The sequence below is a fragment of the Oncorhynchus keta genome, chromosome 1 (genome assembly GCF_023373465.1).
Source record: "Oncorhynchus keta strain PuntledgeMale-10-30-2019 chromosome 1, Oket_V2, whole genome shotgun sequence".
Classification (NCBI taxonomy): domain Eukaryota; kingdom Metazoa; phylum Chordata; class Actinopteri; order Salmoniformes; family Salmonidae; genus Oncorhynchus; species Oncorhynchus keta.
Genome location: NC_068421.1, coordinates 39726009 through 39742059, shown reverse-complemented (window position 1 = coordinate 39742059; position 16051 = coordinate 39726009). Strand labels below are relative to the sequence as shown.

General features: G+C 46.1%; 1 protein-coding gene across 2 annotated transcripts in view; it reads left to right on the top strand.

Annotated features, from left to right (window-relative positions):
- ssh2a (slingshot protein phosphatase 2a) overlaps positions 1–16051 on the top strand; it is a 44802-nt gene that overhangs the window by 17765 nt on the left and 10986 nt on the right. Inside the window, exon 1 of one of the 2 annotated variants that reach the window (XM_052524411.1) lies at positions 6542–7065. The exons of the other annotated variant lie outside the window; for it this stretch is intronic. Coding sequence (XP_052380371.1) covers positions 6938–7065 — 128 coding nt within the window. The 5' untranslated portion in view covers positions 6542–6937. Of the gene's footprint in view, positions 1–6541; positions 7066–16051 lie in introns of those variants that run through there. 2 annotated transcript variants of the gene reach the window in all.

Here is a 16051-nt window from a genome sequence, read left to right as displayed (position 1 = left end):
CCAGCAAAATCAATGACGAGACCTTCACGATTCCCATAATTCAAGAAGGCAATGAGCTCCGTCTGGTCTTAAAAAAAATTGCGGGTGGGCAGCCAAGGCTACGAAGTGATCGTGAAAGGGGGAAATATGTTGCGTGAGGAAACGACAGGTTTTTTCACCCCGATTTGTTCAACAAATCAACTTTAAAATGTAAATAAAACAAATTGTTTATGTAATGTCTCATCACTTACCTGTTTGTCGAATTTGAAGAGGGGTTTATGGCTGCGCTAACGTTAGCCTCACAAGTGAACTGCAGCTGTTCCGACTTTTGAGTCATGATGGCTCGCAGTCATGACGTGCAAAAAATGCAATTGGCACCCTAGTCATGAAATATAAGTTTAATATTAGCAATAATTATATTAATTTAGACAAGAATGATGAAGTTTTCTTACAAGTGTATATTGTTAAGCATGATTTTAATCTGCGAGAGAAGGGCTACCCCTGGTGGAAAGAGGCTGTACGGCACAAAATTGTTGCAAATGCGCTGTACATTACGTAGTGACACGTCAGGATGTAACGTACAGCGTCGGAGGGGTCTGTTTTTTTTCATCTCTTCCCCAATACTGTTAGTCCATTACCATGTCAATCAACGCTGAATCGAAACGTAGTTCACACCCCGGATTTTGATGCCAACACAGTCACGACAGTCGTTTTCATTGCAGCCTCGTTTGAATGTCGCAGTTACGCACATTTGTACGGAATGGGGTGAGTTTACATTAGTTGCTCACTGGACTCTGGCAATCCTGTGAAATGTTAACTAGTTAGTTCATAGCTTGCTAATGTTTTCCCTCTGTGGTTAATTTTCAGAATGGGATAATTAGGTGAAAAATGAGGCGTTGCTTGTTACACAAGTGGATTCAGGGATCAAGTGTAGCTGGGCCTGGCTTAAACTGGATGCCGACAGAGGTGAAAGGAACACCACACTTTCCCACTCTTTTTCAATGAGGTGTAGAAAAAGGGGTATGCCAAGTGTACTCTCTGCCTGAAAGAGATCAATTACACCAACAAAGGGTCTCATTCTCTGCTGTTGGCACATTGTAGAACAGATGTACACAGGCAAAGTGTAGAACGTACTAATGCTCAGTGTAGCCCATTTTATATATTGCTTTTGTTGTTGCACTTGACATACTGTAACATTTTCGTGAGTGAGGGGGGATTATTTAATTTTTTTACTTAGTGAATGTTATTTTTACACACATGTAGCTTTGTGCATTTAATCAATGTGTACTATAGTGGCCATTTATAATAGAGCAAAAATAGAATGCCTGTTTCATTTTCTACTTTGAGATGTTTCTTTCCCAAGTGCGATATTTTAGATTGTGTGGTCACGAGCGTTCTATTATAAAGGCTGTCATGGCTAACTGCAATATTGTGTTTTTCTCTGGACTTGAGTGTCATTTGCAGTAAAGTCAACAAACATCATCGGATTGCTTTCCTTAAAATGTTTGGTTCACAATAACCACTTTTTATTTTACACACAGACTGATCATATTCTTTGTTGGTTAGTTAGTACACAGTTAATCTGCATTTCAAGATGGGATCCAGCCTAAAAGTCACTAGAAATGTTAGCATTGTAAAGCTAATAAAACATTTTTTTTTTAGTGGGGGGGTGCAGTGCGCGTCACCTTTTTGGATCCTTCATGGTTTGGTCTAGGGCCCTTAATTCTAGTGAAAGGAAATCTTAACGCTACAGCATACAATGACCATTCTAGACGATTCTGTGCTTCCAGCATTGTGGCAACAGTTTGGGCAGGACACTTTCATGTTTCAGCATGACAATGCCCCCGTGCATAATGTGAGGTCAATACAGAAATGGATTGTCGAGATCGGCGTGGAAGAAGTTGACTGGCCTCCACAGAGCCCTGACCTCAACCCCATCGAACACTTTTGGGATGAACTGGAATGCCGACTGCAAGCCAGGCCTAATTGCTCGACCTCACTAATGCTCTTGTGGCTGAATGGAAGCATGTCCCGCAGCAATGTTCCAACAACAAGTGGGAAGCCTTCCCAAAAGAGTGGGCTGTCATAGCGGCAAAGGGAGGACCTACTCCATATTAATGTCCATGATTTTGGAATGAAATGTTCGAGCAGGTGTCTACATACTTTTAGTTATGTAGTTAGTGCTTCCTAAAGACATGATTGACGTTGGGAAAAGAGGATGGGCGATCAGCTGATCAATTGATGCTGATGAAACCTGCAAGTTAACAAGCTCAATTTTATTTTACTGATGTGATTTTTACTGATTTGTGATTTATCTTCGACGCTGTATCAATAACTTCATAATATTATATTCATCTTCATGGCGATTTAGCGAGTCTTGACTACCGGTGTTGCTGCTGCTGACTGAAGAAGGGATGGAGTTGAGTCGGCGGGTCGTTGATGCAGCCAATCCTCTCTGCTGTGCGTTTCAGCCAACCAGATCGAATATTGACGATGTAAATCAATTGATAATCAAATGTTATGCTTCTGTGGCAGTACTGTAGCTAGCTCCACACACACTCAATCTGTGACCACATCTCAAGCCATGCATGTTTGGATAATGGGTGTGCACAATCCCAGTGTAAGGCGGACTTGGTAACAGGTGCAACCGGGCGTGCGCAAGCGCTGTACAGGGCAGACCCAACAGGCGCAACCAACGGACGGGGTGGCGAACTTCACGACGTCACAACGACTTGCGGGCAATGGGTTCAGAACAACAACAACAACTTTATTTAAAAAATAAATGACCACCACCCAAAAGGGCACTTGGCGAGTGGGAGGGGCGCAGGTTGGCTATATCATCTATGTGCCTGCTGCAGCGCCTCAGTTGTGGCTGGCAGAGCAGGTTCTTCTGGATTTGGGTTACCTTGTGCTCAGTGTTCACGCAGTCCCAAAGCCGGTTGTGGGAAGGAAATGGCAGACGCAGCAGCCAGCTAGTTGTACATGCTGACTCAAACCCCTGGCCTGGAGTCCTCTTTCATTGCAGCCTGTTTCTCACACCTGTCTGTCAGGTGGGAACACCTCTCCTGGCTACCAGCACCGCCCTACTAACCTCCATTGACAATGATTTTCCTGATCATATCACTGTTATCCTTCTAATTCCTGGTGCCTTAAGTGTCTCGTTTTTTTTTTTATCCCTTCACTTAGGTCCGACGGTTCTCAGATCACAACCGAATAGGCGAGGTGGTAGGTACACACTTTAGCATGACGGGGCATGCATTAGCCTGTGCTTGGCCTTGTATTGTTTGTCCTGTCTTACTTGTGCTGCAGTTAGTGTAGACTAAGTGTTCGGCTTGTCTCATTTCAGCCCTGTGCTTCTCCAACTAGCTCCAGTGCAGCAGGCCTATAGGAAGCAGCTGCTAGCTGGGTTTTAAGGGGTTACTTGGAGTACACAGAGACCCAGTGACTGACTGCTGCCTGTAAAACTTGACCTTTTTTCTGCTAACTCTCATTCAAATAGCGAGAGAGGGAGACAAGCCATTGCGCACTCGGACTCACGTGTTGCTCCCACATGTTCGGACCCTATTACCAGAGTCGAAACAATGTGATTTAGTATTTGGTCTCGCCTATTAAAAGTTGTGCAAAACATTCTGTGCCACATAACTAGCACAGATGCTGGTCACACAGTGCTTTTTAATGTGTTGTTTGGCTGGGATGATGACACAGTGGGTGACTGGCTAAACCTCCTGACCTGCTGAATGGAATGGAGAAGACCATGTGACGATGCCCTCTAACCAAAGACGCCCAGCTATGTGTGTTTCTACGTCTCCTTCCCTGTCATGTTATTCTGAGTGCACGAGGGGTCAAGTGTTACACACACACACATTGTAAACACAAAGTGTAACCATGTCCCACACCGTCGCGGCTAGCCTTCTCATCTTCTCATCTCTCTGGCCACTTAGGTTTTATGACTTTAGAGAGGAACTTGCATAGTAGCTCCCTGTTTGTGTGCCAGCTGCATGTGTTATGTAGTGTCTTGGGTAATGGCATACAGTGGGGAGTGGAAACATCAATGGTGTGTTTTGACTAAGTGCCCTACATTTGCATAATACAGCTTACAGACCTAGCCTCTCTGGAACTGAGGAAAGAGAGCATTTGGGAAAGCATTTGAAAGTACATTGGCCTCCACCATTTGGTGATGGGGGAGATGAGGGGGGGGAGCTTTCCAGTATGAGTGAGACCAAATGAAGCTATAGCTTAGTTTTTAAATGTACTATGGCCTGTTTTTATTAGGTGGACATTTAGCCATGTAAGCCTATACAATGTTTGTTTTGGCTGAAGCGGACCAGGAATGAATGAAGGAAGGAAGTAAAGGACAGAGGAAGTGCTGTGTTCTCAGAACTATCGCCTTTGTTGTGTACACGCATTACCGCTTTCATTCTTTTATCCAAGGCCAGGTCGTGTTGAAGTGAAATTCCTTGACTGGCTTCTCTTGGTTCGGAGACGAGGGACAAAGGGGAGCAGGAAAGAGGAGATGGAGCTGTTGACTTTCTGGGGACTCATTGGAGAGCAGACCTTAAATACTGTACGGTTGCCTGCCTTGTTTGTACAGAGACTTAGGAACATTGATGGACACCATCAGACTCACTAAAATGGCTTCCATAGAGTCCGCTTTGTCACTTAGCTCTCGGGATACTGTTGTGATTACCTCGACTAACCTGTACCCCCGCACATTGACTCATCACCAGTACTCCCTGTATATCGCCTTGTTATTGTTATGTACTTTTCTTGTAACTTTTTGACTGATTTTAGGTTTTTTGTACTTTAGTTTTAGTAAAACCATTTTTTAAACTCTTTCTTGAAATGCATTGTTGGTTAAGTGCTTGTAAGTAAGCATTTCACAGTTGGTTGTATTCGGCACGTGACAAATAAAATTTGATTTGATCAGTGACAATTTTATAACGTCTCCCATTGGCATTGAGTGATATATGCGAAAGTCGAAGTTTAACACTTCTCTAAAGTCTGAAATGGGCACAAACTGTAAGTCGAGTTAAGATAAGTGTATATATATTCTTGGTAATAACAATCCCTTAACTAGCTAGCCTTTATATGACTTTGGGTGCATCTTAATTGTGTTTCCTTGACTCATGTCCTCTTTCCTCCTCAAAACACATTGGAGGAGAAGGTCCTAGAGGAGGAATCTGACCTTCTCCTCAATGCGTTTTTGAAAAGGAAGCGAGCGAGGAGAGCGGACACGAGGAAACACAATTGATATTCCTCTATTGTAGCCGAGTGGAGCCCAAATGATCTCAACCCCAGTGGAATAGAACAAAGTTCAGATGGGTTGTAAACACGGTGCCCTCGTGTAGCCTATTTTACACTGCTTCATAGACCTATCACTTTCCTATTTTAAAAACTATATATCGCTTGACAGTCTGCTCCAGATAACAGGCCAACACATGAGTCTGGCCTAAGATGAGCATCGCAAAATAGTTTTTGTATAACAATGGGGCAGATAACTTACAGGTGTGGTGCCATTTTGGTTTGAGTAGGTGTTAATAAGATAATAATATTATTATTAATAAGATGATGGGCCTTTCCTACTGACATGCACCCTATGGACAATGTGTCTATCGGGTGAAGCTTTGCACTTGTATTCTTACTGACAGAGCGCCTGGTCTTCCTCTCATGTGGGCCCTTGCGTAAACATCTGTCTCCTGGTCAGTGTGAGAAAGGAGATCAGTCTCTCACTTCACGAATATGATCTGGTTCACCTTATATCTGATCGGAATGGCAAAGGTACAGCTCGTTTTGCAGTTTGTTCTCAAATCCAATTTACTCAGTTATTTAGCCGCATTGTTTGAGACTTTGTCAGGTTGCTGTCTAGGTGTACTCTGTAAGGTGAAGCAGTGTCCACGAGTGCAGACCCAAGGAGTGAGTTGTTGGTAAACACAGCTGTCACAGAACATGTGGTTGCAATGTTCAGGTCTGCCAAAAATAATGGAACCGATTGAGTAAATGAGGGATACAAAGTATATTGTAAGCAGGTGTATCCCCACAGGTGTGGTTCCTGAGATTAAAATGATGTTAACCATATGCCATGCCCGTCTGTCTCCAGATCTCAACCCAATTGAACACTTATGGGAGATTCTGGAGTGGTGCCTGAGACTGTGTTTTCCACCACCCTCAACAAAACACAAACATATTGTGTTTCTCAGGGAAGAATGGGGTTTCGATCCCGCCAATAGAGTTCCAGACAGTTGTAGAATCTTTGCTAAGGTGCATTGAAGCTGTTCTGGCTCACGGTGGCCCATTGCCCTATTAAGACTGTTGGTGTTTCCTTTATTTTGGCAGTTACCTGTGTGCTCGTTCTGTACTTTAACTCTTCAGCACCTCACTGTACTTGTCAGTCATAAATATGGCTGTGTCTTACTCTTCCACAACCTTGTCGCTGCAGGTGTGCCCAATGTGTTGTGTCTCCTTGTCGCCCTCCCCTCGTCTTTCCATCGGGCCCTTCTTAGCACATGTCAGCAACTCCTCCCTCCCACGAGCTGAGTTTGTAGTGCCTGGTTGTGTCCCGTTTAGAAGTTGAAAGCTTTTACTTTAGGACGGACACGAGTGCTCTTCATTGACAGATATTGATTATAGGTTGTTCTGAAGGATCCTACCGTACGGTGTTAGGGAATTTGTGTTGCAATTAAATAATACTGTACTCAATATCCAGTAAAATGTGTGTTTAATAACTATCTGATAGGCTACACGTTTTTATCTTACAAACAGGATACTTTATTTTCTAGTTGCCTATTTTATAATGCCGCTAACGAGATAGGTCGACATACATACTATACTGTCAAATATCTATTGGGTTCGTTGGACCAATACGTGTTGATCATGGTCGGATTGGAGTGAACATTTTCGAGGATATTTTTTGACGCCGCGGGTCTCATTAACTATCGGTCTACGGTTCGGTGGTCCAGTCATGACGCTCGGTAGTGTGTCCGCCACCGGGAGCTCGGCGGAGGGCTGCTTCTGCTCCTGCTGCGGAGTAAAAATGACACCCTCCTTCTCCGACAACGGAGTTGTGTCTCAGAACCAGATCAACCAACTGTGAGTTGTGCATTTTTTTGCGATGAATATTTTTGTGGTTTTTAAAATTACGAAAACATTTCCCCACTATAATAATTTGCAAACAGGAATAATTTCCCCATGTAGTGGACATGCTATATTGAAGTTAATTTACTTTGGCTCAGTTGTCACTGTTCTCAGATGTGGCAACATTTATTGTGAAGGTATCGAACACATTTCTAATAACGTTGTGACAGTCGATCCTGACTGCATGCATTTCCCGAGAGTGACGTAACAGGATGCAAGTCATCTTGACCGGGCTTCATCTCCTGGTTGAGAAATAAAAGCACAGATAGCACAATGGGTTATCTTTGACTGCATGGCGTAATATCTGAATCATCTACCTGGCTGTCTCTAATCTGGTCTGACGAATCCTGTCAGTTAGATATCCATATAAAGCATCAGTGTCTGCTCTATGATCTAAAGCAAGAGAATCAGCCTGTCAGTCTCACTTCACCCCCCCTTCCCCAGGTGTATGGCTTTCCTCTGTCCTCTAAGCCCCTAAACTGGCTTCCCCAGGTGTATGGCTTTCCTCTGTGTCCTCTAAACCCCTAAACTGGCTTCCCCAGGTGTATGGCTTTCCTCTGTGTCCTCTAAGCCCCTAAACTGGCTTCCCCAGGTGTATGGCTTTCCTCTGTGTCCTCTAAGCCCCTAAACTGGCTTTCCTCTGTGTCCTCTAAGCCCCTAAACTGGCTTCCCCAGGTGTATGGCTTTCCTCTGTGTCCTCTAAACCCCTAAACTGGCTTCCCCAGGTGTATGGCTTTCCTCTGTGTCCTCTAAACCCCTAAACTGGCTTCCCCAGGTGTATGGCTTTCCTCTGTGTCCTCTAAGCCCCTAAACTGGCTTTCCTCTGTGTCCTCTAAGCCCCTAAACTGGCTTCCCAGGTGTATGGCTTTCCTCTGTGTCCTCTAAGCCCCAAAACTGGCTTCCCAGGAGTATGGCTTTCCTCTGTGTCCTCTAAGCCCCTAAACTGGCTTCCCCAGGAGTATGGCTTTCCTCTGTGTCCTCTAAGCCCCTAAACTGGCTTCCCAGGAGTATGGCTTTCCTCTGTGTCCTCTAAGCCCCTAAACTGGCTTCCCCAGGTGTATGGCTTTCCTCTGTGTCCTCTAAACCCCTAAACTGGCTTCCCCAGGTGTATGGCTTTCCTCTGTGTCCTCTAAGCCCCTAAACTGGCTTTCCTCTGTGTCCTCTAAGCCCCTAAACTGGCTTCCCCAGGTGTATGGCTTTCCTCTGTGTCCTCTAAACCCCTAAACTGGCTTCCCCAGGTGTATGGCTTTCCTCTGTGTCCTCTAAACCCCTAAACTGGCTTCCCCAGGTGTATGGCTTTCCTCTGTGTCCTCTAAACCCCTAAACTGGCTTCCCAGAAGTATGGCTTTCCTCTGTGTCCTCTAAGCCCCTAAACTGGCTTCCCCAGGAGTATGGCTTTCCTCTGTGTCCTCTAAGCCCCTAAACTGGCTTCCCCAGGAGTATGGCTTTCCTCTGTGTCCTCTAAGCCCCTAAACTGGCTTCCCCAGGAGTATGGCTTTCCTCTGTGTCCTCTAAGCCCCTAAACTGGCTTCCCCAGGAGTATGGCTTTCCTCTGTGTCCTCTAAGCCCCTAAACTGGCTTCCCCAGGTGTATGGCTTTCCTCTGTGTCCTCTAAGCCCCTAAACTGGCTTCCCCAGGAGTATGGCTTTCCTCTGTGTCCTCTAAGCCCCTAAACTGGCTTCCCCAGGAGTATGGCAGGCCCTTTGATTTTTTTGTGTGTGCTGCTTAAATATATACAATATATATTTATAGCTTACATTTACATTTACACTTAAGTCATTTAGCAGACGCTCTTATCCAGAGCGACTTACAAATTGGTGCATTCACCTTATGACATCCAGTGGAACAGCCACTTTACAATAGTGCATCTAAATCTTTTAAGGGGGGTGAGAAGGATTACTTTATCCTATCCTAGGTATTCCTTAAAGAGGTGGGGTTTCAGGTGTCTCCGGAAGGTGGTGATTGACTCCGCTGTCCTGGCGTCGTGAGGGAGTGTGTTCCACCATTGGGGAGCCAGAGCAGCGAACAGTTTTGACTGGGCTGAGCGGGAACTGTACTTCCTCAGTGGTAGGGAGGCGAGCAGGCCAGAGGTGGATGAACGCAGTGCCCTTGTTTGGGTGTAGGGCCTGATCAGAGCCTGGAGGTACTGAGGTGCCGTTCCCTCACAGCTTCGTAGGCAAGCACCATGGTCTTGTAGCGGATGCAAGCTTCAACTGGAAGCCAGTGGAGAGAGCGGAGGAGCGGGGTGACATTTACATTTACATTTAAGTCATTTAGCAGACGCTCTTATCCAGAGCGACTTACAAATTGGTGCATTCACCTTATGACATCCAGTGGAACAGCCACTTTACAATAGTGCATCTAAATCTTTTAAGGGGAGGGGGTGAGAATGATTACTTTATCCTATCCTAGGTATTCCTTAAAGAGGTGGGGTTTCAGGTGTCTCCGGAAGGTGGTGATTGACTCCGCTGTCCTGGCGTCGTGGGGAGTTTGTTCCACCATTGGGGGCCAGAGCAGCGAACAGTTTTGACTGGGCTGAGCGGGAACTGTACTTCCTCAGTGGTAGGGAGGCGAGCAGGCCAGAGGTGGATGAACGCAGTGCCCTTGTTTGGGTGTAGGGCCTGATCAGAGCCTGGAGGTACTGAGGTGCCGTTCCCCTCACAGCTCCGTAGGCAAGCACCATGGTCTTGTAGCGGATGCGAGCTTCAACTGGAAGTCAGTGGAGAGAGCGGAGAAGCGGGGTGACGTGAGAGAACTTGGGAAGGTTGAACACCAGACGGGCTGCGGCGTTCTGGATGAGTTGTAGGGGTTTAATGGCACAGGCAGGGAGCCCAGCCAACAGCGAGTTGCAGTAATCCAGACGGGAGATGACAAGTGCCTGGATTAGGACCTGTGCCGCTTCCTGTGTGAGGCAGGGTCGTACTCTGCGGATGTTGTAGAGCATGAACCTACAACCTAGCTTATCAATTATGCTTTGGCTGATTTGTTGTATTACGTGTCCTGAGAATATTCTATAGCCCATCCATCTGTGTTTTTGAGTTGAAGCTTTTTGTTCTGAAACTTTCAGCCATTCCAACTGGGCTGATTGGCTGAAGTGTTCATACTTGTTCCTCTGTTTTTATACAGTGTGAGACCAGTAATCAGATCCAGGTGGCCGGCCAGAGAATGATTTGATAGCTGGCATGTAGTACAGGAATGATTAGAATACAGATAAATGGCCTACCTGATTTTTTAAAAACATTTTATTTTACCTTTATTTAACTAGGCAAGTCAGTTAAGAACAAATTCTTATTTTCAATGACGGCCTAGGAACAGTGGGCTAACTGCCTGTTCAGGGGCAGAATGACAGATTTGTACCTTGTCAGCTCGGGGGTTTGAACTTGCAACCTTCCGGTTACTAGTCCAACGCTCTAACCACTAGGCTACCCTGCTGCCCATAAACTGATGAAGGGTAGGTAGGGTGAAGGGTGGGTAGTGGGTTGTATTTTTTGTGTAGGAAAGCACTCAAGGGAAACTGTATTTCCAGGTGTAAGTCCATCAGATAGTTGAAGTTTTTATACAGTGTGCTGTTAAGTGTCAATATGTTGGAACTAGCCTAGACACCCTTGCTCCAGAGTTTTAGTCTAGGTCTACAGTGTGTTTCAGGGCAGTAACAGTTCATCAATACAGAATTGATCAGTGTTTTGGATGAACCAATGCGATATGCTTGAATCAAAAAGGCCATATCGGTGTTGCAAAATACCGCACCATCAAAGCTGCAATTAACTTATTTTTTTTATTTTTTTAGCTCATTCCCCTGTGACAATGACTGGCTGTCTAGGCCATGTTGGATGTTACGCAACCCTGATGTTGCTCCTGACTGAGTTTTGCATTGATTGACCATTTGCTCTGACGAATGCTGAACGAAGAAATGCAAATGTGTTGTCAGCTGTCCATTTACTAACTCTGCACTGGTTTCCATCGCTACATGGGTAGTAGTACTACTTATTTGTTTATGGGGGATATTAGATGTCATTGCTGATAGTGCGGGCCTTATCTGTAGCGTGGGTGCTTTGTAAACTCAGCAAAAAAAAGAAACGTCCTCTTACTGTCAACTGTGTTTTTATTTTCAGCAAACTTAACATGTGTAGGTATTTGTATGAACATAACAAGATTCAACAACTGCGACATAAACTGAACAAGTTCCACAGACATGTGACTAACAGAAATGGAGTAATGTGTCCCTGAACAAAGGGGGGGTCAAAATCAAAAGTAACAGTCAGTATCTGGTGTGGCCACCAGCTGCATTAAATACTGCAGTGCATCTCCTCCTCATGGACTGAACCAGATGTGCCAGTTCTTACTGTGAGATGTTACCCAACTCTTCCACCAAGGCACCTGCAAGTTCACTGACATTTCTGGGGGGGAATGGCCCTGCCCCTCACCCTCCGATCCAACAGGTCCCAGATATGCTCAATGGGATTAAGATCCGGGCTCTTCGCTGGCCATGGCAGAACACTGACATTCCTGTCTTGCAGGAAATCACGTACAGAACGAGCAGTATGGCTGGTGGCATTGTCATGCTGGAGGGTCATGACAGGATGTGCCTGCAGGAAGGGTACCACATGAGGGAGGAGGATGTCTTCCCTGTAATGAACAACGATGAGATTGCCTGCAAAGACCTCCAGCTCAGTCCGATGATGCTGTGACACACCGCCCCAGACCATGACGGACCCTCCATCTCCAAATCGATCCTGCTCCAGAGTACAGACCTCGGCGTAACGCTCATTCCTTCGACGATAAACACAAATCCGACCACCATCCCTGGTGAGACAAAACCGTGACTCGTCAGTCGCACTTTTTGCCCGTCCTGTCTGGTCCAGCGACGGTGGGTTTGTACCCATAGGCGATGTTGGTGGAGGGATTGTGCGTTCCTGGTGTAACTCGGGCACTTGTACGCCATAAATGGCACCAGATGTAAGAAAGCCAACTTCCGTGTTTTGGAGGAAAACTTTGGCCGGGTTTTAGTATGTTTTCTCTTAGCCTTGTCAGGGTAGGTAAACCACCAACCTATAGGCTATATCATGGTTTCCTTTTCTTGATATCTTTGTCAAACCAAACAATCCAGAAAATCAATGGGTTTTGATTTACAAACTGATTTTGTTGTTAGTGTCTAACCGTTCTATAAATAGCCAGAGGAATGCCTGTGTGTCAGCAAGACTTTAATGTTTAACAACGGGCTGGGCTAATTGTAAGTTTACAGTGTTTGGATACCTGCTGGAAACCTGAAATCTGAACGATTTTAAGGGGGTGTGCAAAGATTGGCAGCCGTACAGGGAGGCCAGATTTAAGGGGGTGTGTAAAGACTGGCAGCCATACAGGGAAGCCAGATTTAAGGGGGTGTGTAAAGATTGGCAGCCATGCGGGGAAGCCAGATTTAAGGGGGTGTGTAAAGATTGGCAGCCATGCGGGGAAGCCAGATTTAAGGGGGTGCAAAGACTGGCAGCCATACAGGGAAGCTAGATATAAGGGGGTGTGTAAAGACTGGCAGCCATACAGGGAAGCCAGATTTAAGGGGGTGTGTAAAGATTGGCAGCCATGCGGGGAAGCCAGATTTAAGGGGGTGCAAAGACTGGCAGCCATACAGGGAAGCTAGATATAGGGGTGTGTAAAGATTGGCAGCCATGCGGGGAAGCCAGATTTAAGGGGGGGGGGGGGTGCAAAGACTGGCAGCCATACAGGGAAGCCAGATTTAAGGTGTGATTGTGTGTCATTAGTAGTGGTCCATAATATAGGAACAACACTAAACAGAACAGGAGACATTGATGTTAATGAGATGTTTTACATGTCTGGTTCAGCAGCAGTCTAGTGAGACATTACCATGACGATGCTACTAGTAGCACTATGTAGGGAATGGGGGATGTGACAAGTGTTTTGAACGTTTAAACTGCAATATTCTATAGTTTTAAACAATAAGAAAAAAAATAATTAAATGCCGTGAATTCACAATTCAGATAGGATCCTGTGTGTAACCTCTAGGGGGCAGTGCAGTTCAATTTACCACAATCCTGGCTACTTACCAGATGGTTTGCACCTTACTGCTGGTAGTTTATGCCGTTTTACCTTCTCTGCCATATCCCTCTCTATTTTCTCAGTTGTCAGCACATGGGACTCCATGTCCCACTTCTCATCGATGTGGTGGCTCGTTGCAGTGACGTATGCTTGCGCTTTATACTTGCATTGTAAAAGTTCTCCATCCAGGCAGTCGGGGTTCTTCGACATGGCTTCTTGTAGTCTTTGTTCTAGATATGCGATCAGGCCAGTGAAGAGGACATCCTCTACCGTTGACCATGTCTACGTATCAACTGAAATCATTTCTGTAATCAGCACTGATTTCTCTCTGCCGCCAGAAACGGGTTGGGGTCTCGCGGTGCCTCCCTTTCAGATGGTTACGCATGGCACCCGCACTGCCACTGTAGCGCAACTCCGCCTTGCAGGTTTGTTTCATTTAACCTTCATCAAAGTAAAGCCATACAGAACTTTGCTGCTGTTACTTCCCTGTCTCACTCTCTGCCACGCTTCCAACTGTTAACGACGACGACGTGCAGAGCGCTTTATAACCATGGGAAATCATTTGAAAGATGCCTTTCTCCTCCTAGTAACATTTTTTTTCGGTTTGGCTTTCTTTGTAAATGGTAATGATCCCGATGTTTTTTACTGTTCACACCCTAGTTGGGAATAGGGTGCCATTTGGGATGTACCCTTTGATTTGAACACAGGCTGCTTTCTAACGTCTCAGCGCTGATGGGACCCCACCTTCATTCCAGTGGATTGGAGTTTGATGTAGGTGTGGTGGTAGATGAGGGATTTCCTCCTCTCAGAATAGTCCCCGGGGCCTTTAACTTGAATACCTCTGTCCCTGCGATGCAGCCCTATGAGGAAGCTAGGTCTGTTTACTGGAATTAGTCCCACGCCCGATGGCACTTACTAGGAAACTGGGACTCTAGACTCCAATCCAGCCCTAGAAACGCACTCCGGTTGAGTCAGTTTATCTTTAGTCTTGCCTTTTTTGTCTCTTTCCCTGTCTGCTTCTCTCTCTTGCTCCCAGGGTCTCTGGCATAATTTTCTCCCCTCGTCCGTTAGGCTACTCTTGCTCTGTATTTAAAAACAGCTCGCTAATTCACATCTCTGTACGAGTGAGTGCGGGCACCTGTCTGTCATTGCCTAATCTGTACCTTTGAAAGTGCTAGAATGCAGCCCCTCTATCCACCCCTCACTCTCTCCAACACTCTCTCACACTCGCGCCACCACAGCCCCTATCTTTCTGGCCTGAACTCATAAAGCCTTGAGCAGCGCTGGCCATGGCAGCCAGGCCTCTGCAGCCTGGGCCTATATTTATATCTCGCCTAGTTAGTGGAACTAATATGGGAGGGGGGGTGGGGGTGTCAGTCACACACACACACACACACACACACACACACACACACACACACACACACACACGTCTTTCTGGGCGTAGGAGGAGAGTGGGGTGCTAGGCTATCAAAGAAGGGCCTCTCACATAGTGGTGATTTGTGTCTGTGCCCTAACAAGTACTGCCCTGTGCTACATGCTGAAAGATGAGTGTCGCCCTCTGCCTCAATGCCCGCTCCTGCTACCCGTAGACATGAATCAGGGCCAAAGCTGCTCTAGTCTAGAGTGTCTCTCTTTCTACCATCATACAGCCACACTCATTATTTCCACTGTTAGGGGCTGCACCCATAGGGCTCTGGTCAAAAGTAGTGCACTATTTCAGGATTGGGGTGCCGTTTGGAACACGCACGCATAGTGGTGATTCAGAACACTCTAGCATAGTCAGAATAGTTCTGAAATATTTACGACGGACCGTGTATGAGTTTCAAACTACATTGGGGAAATGATCAGCCGTAGCCTCATCAGTTGAGGTGTGGATAATATTTCACATTGGAACCAGTTACACGGAGTGTTCTAGATAGACGGTGGACAACAATGCCCCCTTTTTGTCTACTGATCCGACTGTTGGGTTTATCTTACACAGTAAAGATGCACCCGAAGGAGAGCCATTTCCCGTGCTTCATTTGAATGTGAATTACAGTGGCTGATCAAGGCAGTCTCGTCATTGTATAGTCATGTATTTAATTTGAGTTATTTTATTTGTAGTCATTTTAAAGAACAAATATATTTTGTAGCAACAGTAAAGATCCACTCCACAGTGATGTATGTCTGGCTACCTAGTTTTGGAATCCTACGCCGGCGGTAGGTGCAAAGCTCTTCGCTGAGGGGTCAGTGTTGTATTACACTTGACATTGTGCCGCTTCCTGCTGGAGCTCTGTCCTGTCTGCCGCTGCTGCCTGTGGTGCTGTCTGTCTGATTCTGATAGGCTACTCATCGTTTTCAGGTGTCCCGTAGTGGAAAACACAAGGTGAATGCTTAACCTCTCTCTCTTGCTTTCTCACTCTGTCGCGTGCACACAAACTCACTCACTGTACACACCATGCGAGGTGCTGCTCTGCTCCTCCTTCCTGCCCCGGGCTTGCATGTGCTACACCCCCGTGGTTCAGACATGGTTAGATACAGCTGTACAGGAGGGGAGAAAAGTTTGTGTGAAACACAGCGACATAGCGGTGTGAAGACGGCGCGAGAGATGGTGAAGTAGGAGGAAACGGCTGGGTCAGGGGTGAATGGGTCAGGATGGGAAGTGAGCTCAACCCGGGCCAAGTTTAGTTTTTTTCTCTCTTTGTTTTCCTTCTATTTGTGGTCAAGGCGCGTCCTCCTCAGATTGCACAGCCTCTCTCTGCCACGCCACCCCCATGCTTCTGCTATTCGGCTCATCGTTGCTCATTTCCCCATCCTGTGTCTGTTTGTGAGGGAGGATAAAGACCGACGGACGGTACTGACTCTATGCCTCCCAATCATCCACGCAAGATGTGATTGTGTGGTGGAA